Genomic DNA, 25,085 nt, shown 5'->3' with positions numbered 1-25,085 from the left:
TAAACACAGTATACTACAGAAAACTTATAAGATTGTGTGGCACACGAAACCCCACCCAAAAGGGGGGTGAACTCAGATGCTATGGAACTACTAATAAAGCTAATGATATCTACCAATATTTGAATAAATGCCAAAAAAGGGGACCAGATTAGTTACCAAATCATTTAAACCATAAGCTGAATAAAAACCAGACAATTAATAAACAGCCAAGAGATCACAGTATTGATGTAAAGACAGCCAACACAGCCCACTAAACACTTCACAGAAAACTTTAGATTGAGCAACACAAACCAAACCAAAAACATCATGGTTGATAGCATATACATGGTGAAAATAGTATTGATACAGTCAGAAACTATGATTCTTTAAACTAAACTATAGAAGTATTGGTGACATTCAGTATCTAGTTTTTTAGTAGGCATCCAGAACTTTAGATGTACTTAGATAAAGATCTTAAATTGTCCTTATTTCAGGTCATGCAAAAACATTACCTGCCACAAAAAAAACCAAGCAAGTCTTTTTTTTAGAAACATAATTTCTGCTATCAAAAATCATAAAAATAAACTTGGGAGTAAGAACTAAACCTTTTTGTGCATCATGTTATTTATAGTTCACGTTTTAAGTTTTGAAAGGTAATTAAAATGCAATGTGCTTGCATTGTTTATCACCATGTTTCATGTTAATTGATAAAAAAGCAAGCACTCTGTGGCCCATTAATGTCTACGTAGTTGGTCGACATCTAAGTTACGTAAATTTAGAACAATTGCGGTTTGTGTGGCTGCAGTCATTTGCAAAACAAAAACAAGGCAAACACAATCTTTCTTTATTTGATAGGGCAATATGTGTAAGATCGGTTGTTGATCTGAATGAGTGGACATTCACATGTAATATCCACAAGCAAAATAACCGACCAACATGCATAATTATACAAAGTATGTAGAAAGTTCCATTCAAACTAAGAGTTTAACATGATTTTATTCCTCAAAGAAAATCACTCTTTCTTAATTCTCCTTACAGTTTTTGTTACAAACAGAGAGGTCAAAGATGAGGCTATCCACAGACTTAAACAGCAATCCAATGACTTAGACAGCAACCCAAAGTGTGCAACAGCAACAAAAAGACTCAGACAGCAACCCAGTCTGAGACCACAATCAAAAGACACAAAAAACTAAAACATTAAGGTCTCAACAATTAAACATGTGTCTTTATATAATATGAAGCTTTATAAAACCAAAAATTGAACAGTGACCATCAAAGTCGTGCCAATAATTAACTTCAAATTCTCCAAAGGCTGGAAAACAAAAGATACTGAAAAAGTTCACTGCTTGTGACAGATGCACAGATATGAGGCAGGACGTAAACAATCTGTTTTAGATCTCAACCCTATCAATTCTATTATCTCAGTGGACTGACAAAAATTTCAATACAAGTAATTTCAGTACAAGAAATTTCAGTACAACTAATTTCAGTACAAATCTGAGTACACATACAGAGCACTGAACTCTTAAAAATTGGTATGTACTCTTCTAACATACCTCAAACACTTGCAAGCTGAAGACAACAGAATGTTATTAAAAATGCAATATCAGCAACTACACATTGAAACCATATGATTCAAAGAGTTCAATGATCGATCAAAATTAAATCTATATCTTAAGCCTTGCATATTATTAGACAGAAATTCTTTGCCGTCTTCCATCTGTTGCTATGAATTAAATTGTTACAATTGTACTAGTACATGTCTTTACATCATCTTTAGTTAACTTGTCTGATCAAGTTACAATCATTCTTTCATAGATATTTCTTCCCAAAAGGAATAAACCAGGAGCGATCATCTCCTAACGCCAAGAGTAACATCCCAAATTTGATAAATATAATCCCCCATGCTGATGAAACACCAGACACGCCTGTGAAAATTCTGTGTTTTCAATAGTAGACATTTATTTTGTTACACAACTTACATAAAATGTGTAAAACACATCAGACTTAAATCCAAAAATAAAGTAGTAGATCCAACATGAATTTAAATTATATCCAGCAGTGCATACACACAAATATATATCCTCTTATGTCCAAACCACATCGAAATCAAACTAAATTTATCCAAAAAGTCACGGAGTCCAGCAAGTACACAAAAAGAATATATTTCAAGTTCTGATTAATCATAAACAAGATAAATAAATGTATTAGAAGATATTATTGTATTTGATTATCAAACACATAATCTTCTCCCAGGTAAAAGTGAATTCACACTTCACTTACTCTGATGTAGGCGAGATGGAGGGTGTATTGTAAAATGTTGTATGGTTATTTGGAATGGTATTTTTATTGTGTTTGGATATTATAAAAGGGAGTATGGCCATGAAGGCCTTTAATAGGCTATAGTAATCAAGCTTTGTAGTACTCTATGTAAAACCTATATTTATAAAATTAAATATGTAAATTTAGTTAAACTCAACACTTTTTTGTTCAAGTTAGCTGTTCGTTTTAACAATATTGACATCTTCAAAATTATGATATTTTACAAGATGTTTACCAAATTGCCTGTTTAAATGCATTTGTATTAGTTTCATAATTCTGAAGAAATGTTGGCAACACCTTTCAACCAAAATAAAATGGTTATAAAAAGATGTATATGGGCCAGATACAATTTGTAACAAAATACTATGGTGGTCCTTGCATGTGACCGTTTTCGTTTGAAGCAAAAACTATTGAAATTTAGCAAAAAATTAGTCAAAATCTTGATTTTTTTCATTGGAGTGCACATGAACTATGATGTCATAATGACATCACTATTGTTCTTATAAATCAGAGCTTGTTGAATTTGTATGTGTCAGATATTTTTACAAATTTTGCGATAAAATTTTCATTTTTATACTACATATAAATTTCACAGAATCTTAGAGCTGATATGGACAATTCGTGAACCTGCTCCTTTGATTCACATTTCAATTATTCTTCATTTCATTATCATTCCCATCATCCCTATTTACAAATTTCATTCTGCTAAAGCCATTGTTAATTGTCATACTGAAGTTTGAGCTTTAAAGCTTTGAAACCTTTCCACGTTCAAGATATAACTTCAACCGAATACTGGGCCACTAAACGAGGGTGAAGGTATTGCAACTGGTGCATTATATTGATATTCAACATTATAAAATGAACTGAATTTGTGACCCAAACTACTTTGGGACCAAATATTGTATGCATACCAGGTTATAAGATTTCTTTTGGATCAGTACTATTCTGGACATTGCAATATTTTATAACATTTTGGGGGCCAAAAATGTGGGTCGTACCATATTTTACTACATGTCGCTGCAACATGATATGGTAAGCTGCTTCCAAATACAAAGCTATTCAAGAAGAACAGATATATATACAAGCAAATGATTTACAATGTAGTCAATGAAAAGTTATTTTTACAGAGAATTAAAAAGTTAAAGGCCTGTCTAGCTGAAATACGTTTATTTTTCTTAACAGTAAAATACTTGCATTGTGTACATGTGTGGGTTGGTCTTTTAAACAAATTAAACTTGTAACATAATGTTTGGTTCTGTTTTATAATCAAAAGGTGTTGTATTTCTCTGTGACCTCTGCATGAGTCAGATTGTGACAATAATCCTATTGATGCCCCCACGTTATAACTGTAAACATAATAGGGGCCTCCACATGTCGTCCATGTACTTGGAATAATTTGTTTCCTTTTAAGGTAATCTTGAAATTTATTCAGACAAATTTATGTGCTATATAAAAATTTTCAAATGATCTTGTCTTATTCATATTTTTAGGTACAAGAAATCAGATATGAATTTAGTGAGAAATAAAATTGTGAAAACATATCTGAACACAGCTTTATCTATTTTCAAAGTATTTCTCACAAAATTTAACAAAGCTTGAAAAAAAATTTTATTTATGAAAAATGTAGAGGGCAAAATGATATATCATTATTCAGAAAGTATTTAATACATGCAATATTTGTTACAACCAAAAACTGTGAATTAGAGATTTTCAAAGTTGTCGAACTTGATATAAAATTGCAAAATAATAACATTCTCATAAATAAACTGCTGAAATACTTAAAACAATTTTTAATTTACCTGAAAAACACAAAACACAAGTACTCCTTTACAATAAACCCCAATATTTTCTACAACAAATGCATAATGGCTCCATTACAAATTCTGGTAACCTTGAAAATCACTCATCCATCAAAACAGCAAACATTATTAAGTACAATATCACACCCTGATTTTAGATTCAGCTTTTGTGTATTCATATCGTAAATTACATTGTATACTAGATTTTTTACGCACCGATATTTCATTCAGTATTTACAAATAAAACCGTGAATGGATAGCATTGTACACGATTGTTTGAGATATTAAACTTTAACTTATTCAATCATAACGAAGCGTAAAATGGTTTTCTCTACCTTAAATGGAGTTAATTTACCCTACAAAAAGTACAGTGTTGATATCGGCCTATCTGACGGGTAATTTTAGTAACACTTTACGATAAATTGTCACGCAACTTTATGATCATTACTTCTTTTTTTAAATCGTAAGGTGACAAGATTTTGTTTGTAAATAAAGCAAGTTTAATATTTAGCTTTAATAACTAAGTAATAACGAGGGTTAAATGGGTAACTGGTATTGAACCTGCATTAGTTACATATTTGATATCACATTTTATTGAACTTGCATTAGTTTTGTTTATTTACATAAATCTAATATAGATTATTTTTTAAAGAAATATTTGAAATTCAATTACAATCATGTGAAAATTAATTAATAAAACAAACTAATTAAAACTTGGCTAATGATGTTGCTACAGAATTTAGAAATGTTTAGGTCTGGCCCCTGGAAATTATTTCTTTTTTCTTAGCATCAATTGAAGATTTATTAACTCATTAATTGCACACATAAACATGATAAACAGAAAACTTAAAACTTAAAGCATGTTTCAATTAGAAATTATAATTGTTACTGACCATGCTGACAGGGCAGTAACCTTACCTCAATGAAAATACAGAGAGGTGGTAATAATTGCAAATGAGACAACTATGATCCACCAGAGTCCAAAGGATGTAGATGTTAGCAACTACAGGCCACCATATGACCTTCATCAATGAGCAAACCCCATACTGTATCGTCAGTTATAAAAGGTCCCACTTTATTTGAATTCCTGGTGGGCTGATATCCAGGTTTGAGAAGTTTTTCGACTTCAGGTTAATTCAAAACAGAATGTATATATATACACAACTATGGCCTACCATATCTAACCATGTGCAGAGTTTATCTACCTATCCTATAACATTAATAATCTTTCTATGTGTTACACATCTAAAGTCATTTTAATAAAAATCTATCTATCATCAAAATGAAGAGAAACTTCTTACCTTGTTAACAATAATATACATTGTTATGGAATTATAATTATATACTAAATCCTTCTCAAATACTCAGAATATCTCTGATCAAAAATGAGAACCATGGGTTAGTTTTTCACAGTTTTTGTAATTCGAACAATTATTTATAAACTCATTGTTGACATAAAGGGTGTGAAAAACATTTACAAATGTTTACAAAAAACTTAGTCAATAAGACCGATATGTTATCAAAAATATCTGAGCTTTTTTTTAAATGAATTATCCATCTTTTAAGTCTTTTTAAGTTACATACGGAATTTCTTAATAGGTAATATTCAGGGTTGAAAGGGATGAAATTAAAGCGTTCTTTCGCTATGATCAAAGTTAATTGTAGGCCCATTTCAACTGATGTTTAAATTAATTTTTATTTGATTTAGATAATTGGCAAATAAGATTTCTAGTACTTGTATTTACCTGTAATTCATTAAAATATTTAGCGTGTAAACTATAAAATATGAATTTATCAACATTTTTAAACTCCTGCTGAACCTAATAAAAAAAGAATGAAAAAAAACATTTAAAAAAATTGATAAAATTAGGCATTAATTTATTTTTATTCAAATGCCAGACAAATAGTCTTTACAAACAAAATATAGTTTCCTGGGATTTATTCAGATAATCTATCCCTGAAGTGACTGAGTATTCTGATACTAATGTTAATCATATAACTTAGTTATAAATGACAACATTTAATAGTCCCGAAGTTTGGCGTCTTCAAAATTAACCATAAGTCAAAAACCATAAGACCTGTAAGATTTTCACCAACTGGCCAATACAGACACAAAAATATCCCCAAAAACTTTTCTAAGTTAAAGACTGTTTTGAAGTTTTGTTTTTTTTTGTCAAAAAAAATTGCTGTTTTTGAAATATCACTCTTTTTCCCTGACATATCAAAGACATTATCCCATTGGCATTGAAATTAAACAGACATCAGTTATTAATAGCTGCACATCTGTTGCATAACACTTATCAAAGCATTAAAAGATTTTTATAACAGTAATGAATTAATGCATCTGGTACCTGCACAGGTGAAGAAATAATACAGGTAACCAGGTGAAGAACTATAACGAATGATTCATTCCCTTTTTTAAAAAGACTATAAATCCTTACTGAAGCAATCAATTTCAGATTAGATCATGTGCATTCTCATTAGGAAATCTGTTATCAAAGCAGCATAATTTTCAATTGCTTGACATAAATAGCAGTATCAGGTGACAACATTTAAATTTATGTCATCATTTTTTGTGATGTATTACTCAATGCTGATTGCATTAATTTCAATATAAAGCAATCATCATCATCAAAAGCGGAGTCGTTGGCTTTCATCAGTAAGTACGAATAAATTCTGTGAAATAATTAGTAGTGACACAATATCAACATGAGAGTTTATTTAACATCAGATCTTGTAATGGAAAAGAAAGCATATGGTGTGTTAATAATGACATAAAATCCATAATTCCATATAGGCACTTAACACATCCCAAAGCAAAGGAAAAGCCTTTTTTTAATCTGTCATATTCTCCCACATTTCAGCATTAAACACAAAACAAAAGTTCACACCACACTGCAAGATGGAAGTCCAAGCAGTTGTCAGACTTTATCATAGAGCAAAATTCACACCTCATTGGAGGTCCAAGCTTGTTGTTAGACTACAAAACAGAGCAAACGTTTACACCTCAATGGAGGTCCAAGCTTGTTATCAGACTTCAACACAGAGCAAACATTCACACCTCATTGGAGGTCCAAGCTTGTTATCAGACTTCAACACAGAGCAAAAGTTCACACCTCACTGGAGGTCCAAGCTTGTTATCAGACTTCAACACAGAGCAAAAATTCACACCTCATTGGAGGTCCAAGCTTATTATCAGACTTCAACATACTCGGTAGAGCAAATGTTCACACCTCAATGGAGGTCCAAGCTTGTTATCTGACTTTCACATAGAGCAAGTGTTCACACCTCAGCTTGTTGTCTGACTTCAACACAAAGCAAATGTTCCCACCTCAATGTAAGTCAAAGAGAATTCTTCACCTTAGATGTCAAACTTCGAAAGGCTGAATCGTTTAAAACCAAAATATAACTGTATTACATGTTTCCATTCCTTAAGTGTAACACCTGACTGCCGAGTCAAGTTAACCTACTGAATAACAGCTGACTAAGCCTTAAATGAATTATCTGCTTTCACACTCAATGATACTCAACAAGAAAAATCCTTATAAATTCAAGCAGAACTTAACTGACTGCAGTTCATCTTCATCTTAACAAATCTTCACAAATAGACTGGCTATTTCCATCCATCCAACCTATATTACCTAAACAACACTCTCATTATAAAAGTGACATGAATATCCAACAATTTTCCACTGATTTGAATTCAATTCTTTTATGATTAACCCCTAATCCATTTCTCTTGTCAATTTCATCTTGTAAAATTGATTAAGCACATTCCAATTTGTCAATTTTAAATTACTTAAGGATCGTAGGGGGTCCATCATGGCCGTTCTTGATATGGTATTTATTGAATAAAGTGAAGATGACAATGCTATATCTGTTAGAAATAAGTGGTATCAAGTGTCTTTGGCATATGGCTAAATCTGTAGAAAAAGGGGAGATAAATCTGAACAAACCAGGGGAGGTAATTATCTAAACTGGTTTTTACCCTTAAATGGTGATTTTTAGTCAAATAGGTTATTATTTAGACTTGAAAGACCTGTAATTATTTCAACCCCTTATAATATTAATATCAGACTGTGTTTGGCATATTTGGAGAAGACAACTAGGAATGAAATTTACCAATAAAATTTATTTATTTACTCACATTTTACATTTAATATTCTATTAAGATTTGAAAAAATGACAAATGCTTATTGAGATAATTGTTATGAAACAATCATAGCCCATTAATAAAAGATGTGACAATGTTATCAAGTGTTGAATCCCATCATAGCCTATTAACAACAAAATATGGTCATGTCATTTGAGAGTTTGCTCCAATGATTAAAGGTCGGTTATGCATAGTAATGTCTAGTTATTAGTTCAAAGTTCCATTGCATTCATAACCTGAATGAGGTCAAAGTATAAAGTCAGAGGTCACAGTATAAAGTCAAAGGTCAAAGTATAATCATGGTATCCATCTAACCTGCTGTACACTAAAATATAACAAGATTCTTTCCTCTTTATAACTTATATATCAAGAAATTCTTATTAAATTGTGGCCAATATAAACAATCAAACAACAGAACCCCATAGGCACACTGTTTTACTGCTATAAAGTGTTTTTACAGAATTGAAACCTTGCCAAATGAGTCAGGCTAAATTATGCCAATTCACCCCATCAAACTAATTCAAAAATTGTCTGTTTTTGTAGTTTTCTAAAAAATCTTCATCACTGTATTTACAGGTACAAATTTATTTGCTAACAAAAAGTAAATTACTCTAAAACACGGAATTGCAATCAAGAGTAAGATTGTTTTGTCAGGAATATGTTAAGACTAAAGATTGCATTGGAGGTTTTAAGTTAAACAGCTGTTTTTGAAGAAGATATTTACAACTTTTGAAGCTTTCAATTACTGTGTTAACTCCATCAAGCATGTCAAGATTCTATCATTATCACACTTTATACATTTACTTTTTAGTGAGAACATACTGAACAGGTGCTTGCACTTCACAGCTGATGCAGGAGGACATAACCTGATCATCCCCCCCCCTTTTCTCTCTCTTAAATCTCAAAGTCCAATTAAATCTTCTATGTTGTATTTACCTCTATGAAGTAAAAACTGAGCATGCTCAAACATAATACTGTAAATTCAGATATTATTGCGAGGTTTTTATAAATGCAAATAATGTGACTAGGTGAGTATCGCAATAATAAAAACTCGCATTTTGATAACTGAAACATAGATCTGTATGTAGATTTTTCTGAAATCGCAATAATTAAAATCGCATTCTTGTGCATTTTTGAAAAATCGCAAAAATAAATGCACGCTATAATTTCTGAATTTACAGTAGTACGAAAAAGGTCTATGAATATTCGCATATTTACAGAGCTTACAAATCTTTCAATACACTTAAATCATAGATACCAGTCTTAAAATTTTGTAAAAATTCACACGTTTCATCTACAAAAGACTCATCAGTGCAGCTCGAATCAAAACAATTAAAAAGGCCAAATAATATACAAAGCTTAAGAGCATTGAGGACTCAAAACAGCCCTGATGTCAAATCTCACAATAAACCACAAGTCTTGTGGCCTGGTTTAGTGAAATATAGTTGGGCCTGTCAGTAACAAGATTCTTAAAACATGTGAGTAGAATTACAAGCTTTAATTAAAGTTAAATAGAAATTTTGGGTCACTGAGTGAGCGAAATGGTTTTTTCGTGAAGATTCATGTTCTCTGGATACTATATTTTTCACAGGTACTAATTTTCGTTGATTCAGAAATATTGTATTTCGTAGATACTTAATTTTGTGGTTATCACAAATTCTGCCATCCAACCAGCTATATGATTATTTTTTATTTTGTAAATTTATAGTTCACCTTTGCTCTACCATGTATACCTTGAACTAAGACAATAAAACATTTGCACCTACTGAACCCAAGTTTCAGCAGTCGTTCAAGAAAAGTAATGTTCTTACCACATTATAGTCTTGAGGGGGAGGTAACTCAAGCTCTGGCGAACTTCTTTGTTCGACAACACATCCAGTACACAGTTTAGAAAAATCCTTCATTTTCATCCACTTTTCAGGAAAAAATAACAAGTATCCAAAAACATGATTATTTTTCACTATGAAGTTTCTTTTGCAGTATCTTTTATTTAAATTTTGACTTTTTTATCTGTAATACTTTTAATTAGCAAGAAATAATTTTAGATATCCATCTGTTGTTGTGCAATGAATGAATGTCTCCCAACAAAATCATAAAATCTGGTCACTGAGAATGTACTTTGAAATTAATCGATAATTTCCAAACCAATACAAAGTCTTGATGACCATTTAATAGTACACGATGGAACACTCATAAAATGTCACTGCAAGCTTAGTGACTAATTCATTACACTTCTAATATCCAATATACAATATGCATCAATCCTGAAAATGTTCAGGTTCCGGTAACTATATGCAAATATTCATTTAATTGAAGTAATCAAACTTTGTCTATTTCTCGTCTATTATAATCCAATAATTGTATAACTTTTTTTTCTCAAGTATTCAGGAAACTCAACTTCCACTAATCATGTGAACACAAAGTTTCATGCAACTATTTTAACCTAATGCTAACTATGTATTGTTTATATTTTACCCATACATCCAAACTTTACATATACATACAAAAGTACTGAAACTGAATGGTATAAACTTGAAATTTTGTTACATTATTAAACTGTCAAACTGAAGTCATTGCTGACAAGATACAGTTTTGCATTTAGAAGAAGATTCTTTCTAAAATTTGATTAGGATAAAACAATTATTTCGACAAGTAGAATGTTCCTCTCTGGCCAGCAGGTGATCAGACTTTTTTTTATTTACACAGAATATAACCCAGCTGTCTTCCTGTAACTAATGTTTATAGAAGCCAAGTGCTAATCAGATCTTCATCAAGGATCATCTTATCTTCTTTAGAAACAAATTATTATATCCCCAAACCATTTTTTATGTTACTAAAAAAATGTGTAACAGTATCACTGCAGAACACAGGCACTGTTCTAAATTTCATACAACCAAAACATAATGTCGTTTGATCGTAAATGGCACCAAATTTTAATCAAATGATAGCACACTTAAGATTTTTCTTCTGAAACAACCAGAAAATCAAGTCTAAAACTGTCAAGTTTTCCATAAAGTTTTCCAAATATTCCAAAATGTGTGAATTACTTTCCAAGCTGTGTCCCAGTCAAATGCAAAAACAAAAGAATCCAGTTCCCTCCAAAATTAAGGTATTTCCACTATGTACAGAAGTACATTTGCAAAACTCAACTTGACCCCAAAGATTACATGTTGATGTAATTAAATTTTATGGTTTGATGCAATTCTGACCTTTCAAATGACTCAGATGTCTCTCTCCCTCTCACTTATCCCTAAGGAGCCCCTAAAGCCCCACCTTTTATCTGTCAATCAACCTTTATATAAAATGTAATTGGTTAATCATCCACAGAAGCCCTCAATTTTTTATCAGAAAGATGGATTTTGTTATCTATATTTCTGATAGATCTGTCTATTCTATAAGAATATAAGGATATACTATAGAAATCTGTTTCACATCATCTTTTGATCATCTCAAACTGCAGGCTCAACATGTGCAGTTCAGAAATTTAATCAATGACGTAAGGAACCCAATGATCTACTTGTGCTTCATTATGACAGCAATGAGTAACAAAAGTCAAATGTATATGATTGAAGCACAAAATAAAAGCTCCTTTAGACAAATTGTTTCTTCTTTACTGCTTAATATTTAGTGAGGGGGTGACATAGGTGTGCTCCTTTCCCAAATCCCACTTTATTTATGTTATTTTTTTCCCACTTTCCACTTTTTTCCTTTCTTTTTCCCTGACATCTCACTTTTTTTACCCCCTTTATTCCACATTCCCACTTTTTCCACGACTTAGATCCCACATTCCCTCTTTTCAAAAAAAAATATGAAATTGGTCAAATCTTACTGAAATTCGATTATTAGAGTATGTTTCTGTCAAAGTTTGCAATGAAGACATCTCTATTATACTATTACCAACACATGAATTGATTTATATGCTAAAGACAATTAATAGCTTTACTTCAAACAGAGTTTTGGCCTTGGTTTAAGGAATATCCTCTTTATACAATTTTGGGAATTATGCTCAAAATTGCAGTTTTGGGCTTATTTACAAAAGTTAACAGAAATAAGCCTAATTATTAATGTTGTTTAAAGTACACACATGGAGCTGCTATACTGTGAATTTGAATGTAGATTAAAAGATTTGTTGAAAAGGGCCCTGGTGTTAAATAAATAATGGGGATATTGAGCAATTAAGGAAAGTGAAGATGAGCTTGATTTTTTCAAGCCATATAGAAAATAGAATATTTCTGATTAACAGTTTTAGTCTCAAATGATGAAGTTTTCAACCCCTTCAGACACATTAAAATAAAATGAAAAAAAAATTGCAATGATAAATATATGCAATAAAAAAATCACAAGGAGGAAAAAATAATGAACAGGAGGACTGAAGTGAAAAAAATTGTTCAGCTCCTGGTAAAAAATCACAGGTATGTAAAATAAAGATAACAATCTTGATTATCTACCCTGTCACAATTTTATCTCAATATGAAAACAATACTTCTGTATACATATCAAATCAGAACATGATACCAGCAACTGGCAGGTCAGGGACAAAACTGAGGTCAAAGACAGAGGTCAGGGAGTGAACTTTTCAATAAAGATATTGTCTCAGGAATTTGACAGTTTTATGTGTTTTAAATATCCATATCTATTATCATTATAAAGTATTTGATGAAAATGATGGTAAGATTGTATGACATGGGGTCCATAGGGTCGTGACTCCTTTATGAAAATATCTAAAATCGGAAAATAAGGTGTGAAAAAATTTGTATTATTTTGATATGAAAATAAAATATTTGACAGTTAATTCTGGATATATGCCCAATGGTATCATGTTTTTATACAACTGACCAATGAGGGTTTAAATGTAATCCGAGATATCTGCAAGGACAATTGATGAGATGGATAGATGGACAGAGAGATGGATGAAGGGATAGATGAATGGATGGAATAGATGGATGATTTACATCCAGCAGAAAATATTGTATACTAAATAGGAATACTAACTCCAATGTAAATCATGTTGAAAATTGTGATAATGTAATTTCAACTACAAAATAACAAGTATCGAAATATAAAAAAGTAATTTCCCTTCTTATGTCCATTGTAAAGGGAGCCTTAAGGTGTCCGAGTAGTGGTGGTAATGTCCCTTGTAACAGGGGCCTTTAAAGGTGTCCAAGTAGTGGTGGTTATGTCCCTTGTAATGGGGGCCTTAAGGTGTCCAAGTAGTGGTGGTTATGTCCCTTGTAACGGGGGCCTTAAGGTGTCAAAGTGGTGGTGATATCTACCGTATCAAAAGCCTGTCAACACTGAGATTATGCATTAAACTCAAATTTTAATTCCCCTGGATTGTCATTTTTCCTGCCAATGTCAGTAGTTCTCTCAGGGCTCTCCAGCTTCTTCCACCAATAAAAACTGACCGCCACAATATAGCAATCAATCATGTCCCTTGTGAACATTTCCTGGGTCTATTACCTATTTCGTAATTCACCTTTATCATACCTTTCCAGTTTTGTAAACAGTCAAGAATATGTCAAACCTTCTTAGACACAATGACTGAACTTTTCAAACCCTCAAAGTTTCAAACTTGTATGTATCTTTGGTCTATATTCTTGACCCAATTAAAAAGGCCTTTATTTAAGATTAAAAAAGATAAAAGCCTTCACAACATACCTTGTAAATCTTTATGTTTAAAATATATAAATCCCTGAAATTACATTAAGTGTCTCGTCTTTTGTCAATATTTTGTCATAACATTTAATCCAGTCTACTTCAAAACACTTCAAACAACTTTAAAATATCAATTTTAGATTTGAAAATTGAATGTTTAATGAGACCATATATTTACAAATATAGAGGTCACTCACACGCTGATGACCAAATCTTCATATATAAACATTTCTGTCTCTAAATATCTTTGTTTCAATACTTCAACTCATACTTTAAAATTAATATTTATGTATTAAATTCATTTGTCTACTTATTTTTCTTTAGTACATAAACAATTAATTGATTAAATATTTTGTGGGTTCTCATATTTTTTTGGGAACCAATTTATCTTGGATTGAGGGAAAACAATATTTTCATGGATATTTGTTTCATTAGTTTTGCCAAAGTCTGCCATACAGTATACAAGCCTATAGAAGATTTGTACTTCTTTGAACATTTTTAAATTGCGGTTCACTTTGTTGTTACCACAAATTCCAGGCAAATTAGGTTCCCACGAATAATAATGACTCCACATATTTGCTTTTTTTTGTACTTAAATCTTAATTACATACAAATTGCATTTTAAACAGCACTGATAAACATTTTTTTTTAAAAACTCTCACAAATATTTTTTCCCATATAAAAGTATTGAATGTTATCCTACCTCTTTGACAGTGACAATTTTAAAACTTAATCCATTCGGCTCTCTCCCTCTCATCTTTGGAATGTCAATACACAAAATGTTAGCCTTAGTACATGTATGACAGTCCCTAGCTGATCATAGTGTCAATTAAATGACCACTGGTCATTAATCCAGAAAATTTGTCCCTTTGTTATTTTTCTTGACCAGTCTTCTATGACATATAAATTAGTTTGATTGTCCATCCAAAAGTACTTTGTTTGTTCAATGTGGAAGGTTAATGATGGCTAAGTCTGTAATTTGTAGTTAAATAACAATAAGAGTGATAGTTTGGGTATAAAATAAAACAGGATATTTTAGATGACCATGAATTTCAAAATACATACCTAGATAACATTATGGGACAGAACTTTTTCTATAAAATATCTGAAAACATTTTTCTTATAATACACATGACAAAAAAAATAAATAGTGAACAAAAATATATACCAAACACCTTTTTTTATTTCCTATTTAATTTTTTTAATTATTATGTTTCATTTTTCCTATTTTTGATTTAAAGATTTCTGGACATAAACAAAATTCTGTCTGACGCCAAAAATATATAACATAACATTAATATCAATTAATCTATAAATTACAAATATTATTCTAGTAATTTAGACAAAATTTCAAAATTTAAAAATGATCTCAACAAACTCACTCATTCATAAAGAACATCCCGATTCTTATGTCCAGATTACCATAGGAATGTCATGGCCTCTGGCTCAACTGGTCTTGACCAATACATAACTTTAAATAATGAAGCTATTTATCTGTGGCCTTTATTGGTATTGGCATTTAAATTCAGACTTTATTGGCAATAAATAAACATTTAAATGATGAAATTACTGTATTTGTGAAATTGTAATTTAACAGTAGCTGAGAAGTTAATTCAAAACTGACCATTTAACAACATTGGTGAAGAAAAGTCTATAACTTAATGTCCTCAGAAAGTTGTCAATTATAGTCAAAACTGATCAGTTCACAACATTGGTGAAGAAAAGACTCAAAGTCTCAGAACGTCGTCAATATCATAGTCAGAACTCATCAAGTTAGTAGCATTATGTACTGTTCAATACCTTATCAAAGAGGTTTTGATTTATACAGGAATATATTTCAGCATTCTATGATGCTTCCATTTTCCTATCTACAATCCTGTCTGAGCAGCGAGTTCTGTGTAGAAAAAAAATTGATCGATTGATAGTCAGTTTCTATAAACAGCCCTTTCGGCACACACTGATACATCAATGCAGCCAGTTGTTATTGATGGAGGAAACCGCAGTACCTGGGAGAACCACTGACATTTGGTAGTGAAATGGGCAATCCTAAGTCAATTAGGATGGGAGTCAAACACACCTTGCCACGAGCAGGGTTCAAACTCACAACACAAGGCTAGTTATATATACTATAAAATGACTATTCATTCAAACTTGACCTAAACATTGACAGATAATAAAATATCTAACCCTCACATTTCCATCTAAATAAATTATCCCTTTATAATCGTACATATAAAGTGGTCTATAATATAAACTCACATAATTATCAGTATTTTTAATACTTTGTTTTGGTCCAAAGTCTATATCCTTACATGAACTTTCCTATGTAAAAACATTCATTGAATACATAAACACATACTCTAAAATCACCAAAATAAATATTTCCATAAAAATTCAGATACTTCAGAAGAGAGGTTTACTTAGATACTAATACACAATAACTGTCTGTTGCTTTTTTATGTATTCTTATATACTTAGTATGAAGCAAGTAAGAAATGAAAGACTTATCTTCTATTTAATTACATTGTGTACATATAAAGTATGGTCAGATTAAATATTAAGTAAGGAATATTTAAGGATTAAATAATAAGGTCCAGATGGCCAATTGAGATTTCTACTGGTCAAGAATTTCAAAAGAGAACATTTAAATGTACAGGTATATAAATCAAGTGCACAAAAGTAAATTTTTTATCAATTATTTCAATAAGTAAAATGAAAAGACTTATTCAGATAAATAAAAGAAATATTTTGTTTGTTGACAGCATGATTCCATGTGATGCAAGAGCTATCCTGATAAGAACAGTACTTTTGACTTTCCATTGGAGAAGTTTTATTCTTAACAAATGCTGATAACTTTGCTTACCTCATAAACAAAAATTATGTAATTACAATACAAGTTTTTAGTGAATTGACTGTACACCTACTGAATAAAATCCATTACAAAATTATCTTAATTTCCATGGCAGAATAACCTACTAACATATAATGTATCAAAAGCCAATATAAGAAACAGATCAATAAAGATGAATTCAACTATCTATTCAAGTGCACAAAAGATACTCTCAAGGGAGACAATTCTATGAACAAATACAATAAAATGGTTGGATAACAGATGTTGTAATACAAGATAATGTTTCTGATTACTATATATTACATTGTAAAGTTTACCCTTGGGGACATTCTAACCTGTCAAAATTATCACCTAATGAAAGAGGACAAGTTAATCAAATCTTAATGGTGTAACTCAGATGGCTAGATCTGATCTAAAATCATTTTTACAAATATGATACCAGTATGTCAAAACTCATGAATGGATGACATCTAAGGTGTTCAGATTAACTTGTAAAGCAATAATCAATATGTTGTGTTGCTTCCCTTGACCTATTAGATATATAAAACAGTCCTCCATGTGTTGTGCTAGTGAAGTTAATTCCTGAAGTAGATGATGATGATGATGATTGGCTGCTTAACGTCCGGTGGGGGGGGGGCAAATTAATATGCATATTCAGGACGAAAACATGTTAAAGTAATATGAATATTTACTCTGCTTTGTACTAGACCGACGCGCTGAGCCGGATTTTTAACATGCTATTTCACAAGGTGATAGTTCGCAGGAAGACATGTTACCTTACCCGGACACATTATTCTGAATTTGAGCTGACCAGTCTTTGCTCTTACTCCTTTATGCAGCGTGCTTAGCGGAAAAGCAGCAAATACCAATTTTAAAGTCTTTGGTTTGACCCGGCCGGGGTTCGAACCCCCAACCTCCCGCACTCAAGGTGGACACGCTACCACGAGACCACCGATGCAGTTCCTGAAGTAGAGTAATCCTGTGGGGAGCTTGTAGAGTGTAGGCTTACTGTAATGCCAGGTGAGTTTTCAAGTTTAACATTGCCTTGTCCACAATCCATAAACTCAGTCTGAGCTAATCTTATTTCAAAGGAGAATTATTTGCAAATACAGTAAAATTGATAAATTTCATCCCATATGCTTACAGTGAAAGGTCTCAGATAATATTTTTATGACTAAAAAAGCCTTTCTACCAAGGATATATAAACATTGTTAGGTGTATTTGTTTTTATGAGAGCTACTATCTTGATGTATACAACAAAAAGTATTTAAACAAGACTTTTTATGCTACTCAATTATAAAGCTAAAAAAATTTCGTCAAATCAAAGTCACGTTAACTGGTCAACCTGTTACAGGTTAAGATAACATTACTCCTGCACTAAGCAGCCGACATGCTCTTAAAACTTCCATGAAATGATGGTGTGCAAACAAGAGATTATCTTGTATTACAGGAAGGTCGGACTATTTTAAAACAATTTGGTTGTTAAGGATCTGGAAATGGGCAACAAATTTAAAATGACACATGCTTAAAGAAGCCTATCCGAAAAAGCCATTGTTCATCAATGAATTCCTAAGCACTTCCTTCAAATTTTTCAAGTTAATTGCTAAATTTTACGACCTTTTCCGTTAGTACTTTATTTCATAGTTACCAACAGTCAACTTTTGGAATTTTCAAATCTCAATGTTCTTCTGATAGGTGGAGTTCAAACTCATAGCTTATGCACAACTCTCACAGTAATTTTTTTATCTCTAAAACGGTTTCTAAATACTGGCCTGTAATTTTATTTTACTCCACAAAGGTAAAAAGTCAACCATTTAGGATTGCCGATAGAATTACATTGCATATTTTAACTTTGATTAATTACGACTGTTTTGTATTTGTATGCATTTCTTCGACTATTACATGTTACTGAATTCCTCATTAATTACTACATTTGGCAGACCGCATGCACCAAATGCACACTATATAATAGTAAACATCTATTTATCATGGAGACTAATGAACTATGGGTTTCATTTCATAACAGCATAATAATGCAGATTTCAAAAAGAAAAAGTAAAAAGAAATATGCAGATTTATTTTCTTGTGCAATACATGTTCACGAAATAAGCAAACATTATAAGTCTCCACGTTTACATTATATTTACAAGACTTTTTTATAGTTCAAAAATATACCTACATGTAAATTACATGCATTGGCCATTCATTAGGAGGCTGTATCTAAGGCAGTAATTTTACCCACAGTACTGACTGAATTGAGGTATATAAATCATGGATAATATAGACAAATCTGGTAAATAAATCTGGTTGAAGATGAACAACATTTTATTACTAGTTGTCCAGCATACAAAGATGATAGGGAGATATTTTTCAAGGAGATAAAAACAGTATTTGTCCTAATTTTTCATATCTCTAAAATGAGGCAACATTTGTTTGGTTTTTATTTACTAATGAAAATTTGTCTGTACTTAAATATTTTGGGAACTATATTATTACATGTCTAGATGTTAGATGAAATGTAAATTAATGTATGTAATAACAATGATAATTGTAATGATTTTATGGTTCTGATCCTGTCTGGAATTAAATGTATGTGATTTATATAGAATGGAGATAATAACATGTCTGAACTTTTTAATGTTTCATTTCAATATATAAAACAAAAAAAAACGTTTTTCTGTTTCAAATCATGATGTATTGTTTTATGTGTACATGTCATGCTGCCCATCAAGGGGCCCTTGATTGGAATAATGAATATTCTTATTCTATTCTTATTATCATAGACAATTTACAAATATGAGACTGAAGTACCTGAGTCCTTTATATAAGATATTTACGGAACCCCTCTAAGCAGCTATATGTGTCAAGACTTTTTTAGCGCCATCTAAATTTATAATATCTACATTATCAATATTTACCATTCAAGTAAATGAAATGTGATTGCATCTAAATCTTATACAATGTTATATAAGCCAGAAGTCAGCAATACAATAAGTAACATATTAACATTATAAAACCATGGGCAACAGATGTTTACAAAGTTATCACATAAAAGGGGGAGACAATCAACATCCTTACCTCAGTCTGAATAGACTTTGTCTGAACGTGGTGAACATCAGAATCGTAATAATCCTCACACGATGCATAATCAAAGAAAGCGTCCATTATCTATTGTTAAATTTTATAAGTATAATAAAGTTTTAATCTCTCTCCTCCTCATTTGACATAGCGACATTCTTTCGTATTGATTTGTATCGGACCATAGATGCATGTTTTCATACTTCCTAAGTATAAGTAGTTAGGATGGTGCACAGGAAAGATAGCCTACATGTTTCACATACATCAAATATTTCATTTTATAATGAGATTCTGGTCTTTTCAGAAGTTACGTGCACAAAGGTGTATAATGATTAGTAAGGTTTAATGGCAGATCTAAAACTGAGAAAATATGGTGGTGCCCTAGTGATCAGATCTTTTGGGGGTTCCAAAATAAGGGAATGATGTCCTGATGATCAATTCTAGTAGCAGATCCAAAACTTAGGAACAGTGTCCAAGAATTCAGACCCAATGGCAGATCCAAAACTAGGAATAATGTCTCAAATGATGAGAGTTACTGACAGATCCAAAATCAAGGAACATTGTCCAAATATTCAGACCCAATGGCAGATTCAAAACCAGGGAACGGTGTCAAAATATTCAGAACCAATGGCAGATTCAAAACCAGGGAACGGTGTCAAAATATTCAGACCCAATGGCAGATTCAAAACCAGGGAACGGTGTCAAAATATTTAGACCCAATGGCAGGATTTATTAAGGAACGGTGTCCAAATGTTTCCTGGCCAGTGTTACCTGGCAAAATTTTTCTAAGTCTACCCTTAGAAATGAGATGCCATAATACTTAAGTTAGACATAAAATTACCCAAATATAATCTCTTTTTTTTTTAAAACATTTACATTCGAACACTTAACTTTCAAAATTTCAACAACCAAAAATTTATCAATAAAATAAGTTGACTTACTTGCAAGTCATCCTTCAAAATATTTCCTATATATGGTCCAGGATTGACCTTGACATTCATCAACATATCTAAATGTTGAACATCTGTGGCCATAAAAAACATGCTAGGAGATTTATTATGATTTTATATCTCATATAACAATAATTGTGTTATAGCATCTCTCTCATATCATAATTAATAACATTAGGCTTTTGATGTTTATTTGTTCCATTATAGAGGATGTTTTAGTGATTTCCTTCAGGACTTATAGCATAAAAACAAAAGTAGTGGCGAACAGTTGTTTCTGGCCTTCTGATTTGATTGATTTACCAGGTTGTTCAGTTATTTCATGCAAAAAGGAAGCACTTAAAAGCTGTCTTGTAATGTAACATCTACTGGAAAAATTATCTATCTATATTTTCTTCAGAGAATAGAGTTAACATTAGCATTGAAAACTGCTCTCCACCTTACACTTTATTTGGCCTTTTAACTTTTTTTTTCATTTGGGCGTTTGTAACTGATGAGTCTTTTCTAGAAGAAATGCATGTTTGGCATACATAATTCTGGTATCTATGATTATAGCTTACTTTTTATTTGTCCTGTTATACTCATTTCATTATTTCTATAAAAAAAGTTAGACATTTTATAAATTAGCCGAAAAAAAATGAAAACTGACTTGGATCCACCCAGGAAATCTATCACTTAGACTACAAGTAGCTAATGACTCCTCTAGTTTCTGTCAACTAACCACTTCAACTTGTTAACACCCTTAATGTTCAAGCTTCGGAGATAAGCATCTATTTAGCTGAAAGAAATTGAATTTTCTGAATACTCATTATATCATGCTGCTTGTATATTCCTATGATAGTTATCACTTATACAGTTGTATATAAAATAATGATTAGTGGTATGATTGCCAATGAGACAACTGTCCACCAGAGACCAAATGATATAGATGCTAGCAACAGTATGGGTCATGATACAGCCTTCAACAATGAGTAAAATCCACACCACATTAGCAAGCTGCAAAAGTTATAATTCATTAAATAGACAAAAGGTTAAAAATATATTTATACTTTACAAAATTATACTTGTGAATATAAACTGCCAATAAGTATACTAAAAGAAAAGTTAAAAAGTGAAAATTTCAGGTCCAAACAACTACCTATACTTTTCAGAAATAATTTATAAATGAAATTTAGAAACAATGTCATATTTAACCATGATAAAAAATAATCATCTTATTCATTATCCACACCTTAACAGAAAATGACCACTCAGTTGACAGTAGGTGAATTTACCCTGGGGACGTGATTGGGCGTGTAACACAATAATAATTAATTATCTCCCCTTAGCCTTTGTAGTCAGGTAAAACATCCATCTCTGGTCTAACACTTCATATCTCAGGGTGGAGTCCTTAAATACACAAGGTTTAGGTAACAAGGTCAAATTATTTGACCTTGGAATCTGTGTAATCTTTTGTTCTGTGTGAAAAGAATACATATATATATACAATATGCTACTTATCTTATGTAACACACTTTTTTCTTGGGTTGAAATGTTATTTATCAAGTTAACATACATGTACATAAAACATATATTTGTTAACATGATATCAAAAGGATTACATATGATATTTAAGTTAAGGTGTTAACTTCTTTTCAATTTTATTTTAAGAATCATTAGTCTTAAGTTAAAGAGTTATTCATTTTTTTCGTACCCTTCTATTTTGGTTTTCAATTTCTACTTGAATGCATATGGAAATGAATAATATATGGAGACTGTGTCCATGGGACACAGATGATGCCCCCACTTGCATATCAAGTTATAAAGGGACATAACTGAAGAACCAGCAAAAGTGACACTACCCAAATTTGTACTTGATCTGAGTTTTGTCGTAATAAGCATTGTGTATAAGTTTCATAACATTTGGATGAGGCAAACTTAAGTTAGAGAACGGAAACGAAAAATTCAGCAATTTTTCCATTTGTAAAGGGGCATAACTCTAGAACGGTTGAAGTGACTCCATCAAAATTCTAACTTGATCTGTATTTTGTGGAATAAGCATTGTGTAGAAGTTTCATAACATTTGGTTGAAGTAAACTTAAGTTAGAGAACGGAAACGAAAAAATTCAGCAGTTTTTCCATTTGTAAAGGGGCATAATTCTAGAACAGTTGAAGTGACGCCACCAAAATTCAAACTTGATCTGTGTTTTGTGATAATAAGCATTGTGTTTCACAACATTTGGTAGAGGCAAACTAAAGTTAGAGAACGGAAACCAACTTTGGGACATACGGACGGACGGTTGAGGGTAAAAAATTAATGCCCCCTCCGCTATGGCAGGGGCATAAAATGAGATGTAATTAAGGTATACATCCATGAGACAGCAACCCAAGAACACAAATGATGAAAAATTATCTGCCCATCAACATACTTTGAACTTTGGGTTAGAGTTAGCAAACATTTTCACCAAAATGTTCATTACTATTCAAATAATTAGTAATTTTTCTTATACAATATTTTTTCATTTAAAGTGACAGGTTTTGTAAAATAGTCTAATAATGGACTGTTTTTCTATCTTAAGGCAAAATGTAAAATAAGAAAATGTGGTATGATTGCTTATACCAAATGACTTAGAAGTTAGCAACTATAGGTCACTGTACGGCCATCAACTATGAGCAAAATCCAATTACCACATAACAAGCTATAAAAGACAGTGACATGACAAAATGTTAAACAATTCAAGGGAGAAAAAGGCCAAAGGGAGGTCTGACACATAGTAATTATACCTGATAATTGATTGTTTATCTATAAGCTTTTATATTAGAAATAGTTGCAGATTGATTGGTCATTGTTTAATGTCACTTTCAACACTATTGTGCTATTTTATGGTGGTCAGTTTTTATTGGTGGGGAAGCCGAAGTGCCTGGAGTGAACCACAACCTTCAATAGGAAAACTGACAATCCTAGTCAATTAACCGACCGTGCGAGGGCTGTATAGCCAGTCAAGGTTGTTAAAAACTCCCATCATCATAGTCAATTAAGATTGGAGTTGAGCATATAGATTCGAACTCACAACCTCAGTTTTGACAGGCTAGTGATACAGTAGTTCTTAGAGCACTCAGCCATGTCTATTTACATAGCTTAACAAAAAAAGCACTGATGCTTTCCAATAGCTTACCATATTGATGTAAGAGTACAAAACAGGGCAAACAATACATGTGCTTCCTTTAAAACATACAAGACTTCAATAACCAAATATTATGTTAAAAAAAAATCAAATAAGTTAACTGCCTCAAGACTCAATATATTCATTCAAAAATTTAAAAATTAAATTAAACCATTCACTATGCAGAAGATTTAATATCTATCTTCTCATCCTATTAACATAACAGGTTTGACAAGTTCTTTTATAACATATCAACAACAGTAATTTGTATCTGATAGTAGATTGCAGGCTGTTAACAAATAATCAGGCAATGATATTAACTTAAAGCTAAGAACTGTATCATTGTAGTTCCTTATACATTTATGTAATGCCATATTAAGGACAAAAACTCCTCAAGTTATATCTTACCACTAAGCAAAAAAAAACTCTATGTGCCATTAAGCAAAACAAGTTTTTATGTCATGTTTCTAAGTGTGCCATTAAGCAAAACAAAACTCTGATTTGTTTGCCTGGATACATATCTATTGTCAAAATCCAATGGAAGTAGAAAAAATAACAACTTTGTCTTCTTTCTCATATAAAGATCTTATATCTTTCTTTTTTCCAACAATTTAAGGTTTATGTTTTTAATGTACAAAATGTATAATTATCTAAGGTATCTAGTTGTTCCCTTCTGAAATAGAAATAATTTTACTTTTTGCCTATTGTCCTGATGTAAGGGAACCTTGCCTTGATAGTTTGCCTTCAAAAAAAATCATAGGATTAAAGTCAGCAACTTTCTACTGAAATCCCTAAGAAAATCAACAAATTTGACATTTAAAAAAAAAAAAAGGTAATTTCAATTTAAATGCTCAAAGATAAATTGTCAACAGTTTCAAACATTGCCTGTGATACTTGTTCTTTGGCTAAGTTAAATAACTTTAACCATTACCTATGATAGATGCCCTTTTAGATATATTAAAACATTTCAATCTTTAATTTGCCTGTGACACTTGCCCCCAGAGTTAACATATCCAGAAATCAACGCCACTTTGCTTATTTGAATATTATACTAAAGAAATCGGATACAGGTCACAGAAATTATATTGAAATGATAGGGAACTTTGTAAAAAATGTCTGTTTTAACTTTAATTTAAGTGATTGACAGGTTGCCGGGAC

General features: G+C 31.5%; 1 protein-coding gene across 24 annotated transcripts in view; it reads right to left on the bottom strand.

Moving 5' to 3' along the window:
• LOC127717479 (tensin-3-like) overlaps positions 1–25,085 on the bottom strand; it is a 203,702-nt gene that overhangs the window by 71,206 nt on the left and 107,411 nt on the right. Inside the window, exon 1 of one of the 24 annotated variants that reach the window (XM_052223136.1) lies at positions 19,838–19,939. The exons of 21 other annotated variants lie outside the window; for them this stretch is intronic. In XM_052223136.1, the coding sequence (XP_052079096.1) occupies positions 19,838–19,924 (87 nt within the window). In that variant the 5' untranslated portion in view covers positions 19,925–19,939. Of the gene's footprint in view, positions 1–1,961; positions 2,228–4,100; positions 4,198–19,837; positions 19,940–25,085 lie in introns of those variants that run through there. 2 more of the 24 variants (XM_052223140.1, XM_052223141.1) reach the window with 2 other exon arrangements.

Source organism: Mytilus californianus, unplaced genomic scaffold, assembly GCF_021869535.1.
Source record: "Mytilus californianus isolate M0D057914Y unplaced genomic scaffold, xbMytCali1.0.p SCAF_10, whole genome shotgun sequence".
In the NCBI taxonomy this organism is placed as follows: domain Eukaryota; kingdom Metazoa; phylum Mollusca; class Bivalvia; order Mytilida; family Mytilidae; genus Mytilus; species Mytilus californianus.
The sequence above is the reverse complement of the archived record's forward strand: the minus strand, read 5'-3'. Positions and strand labels throughout refer to the sequence as shown.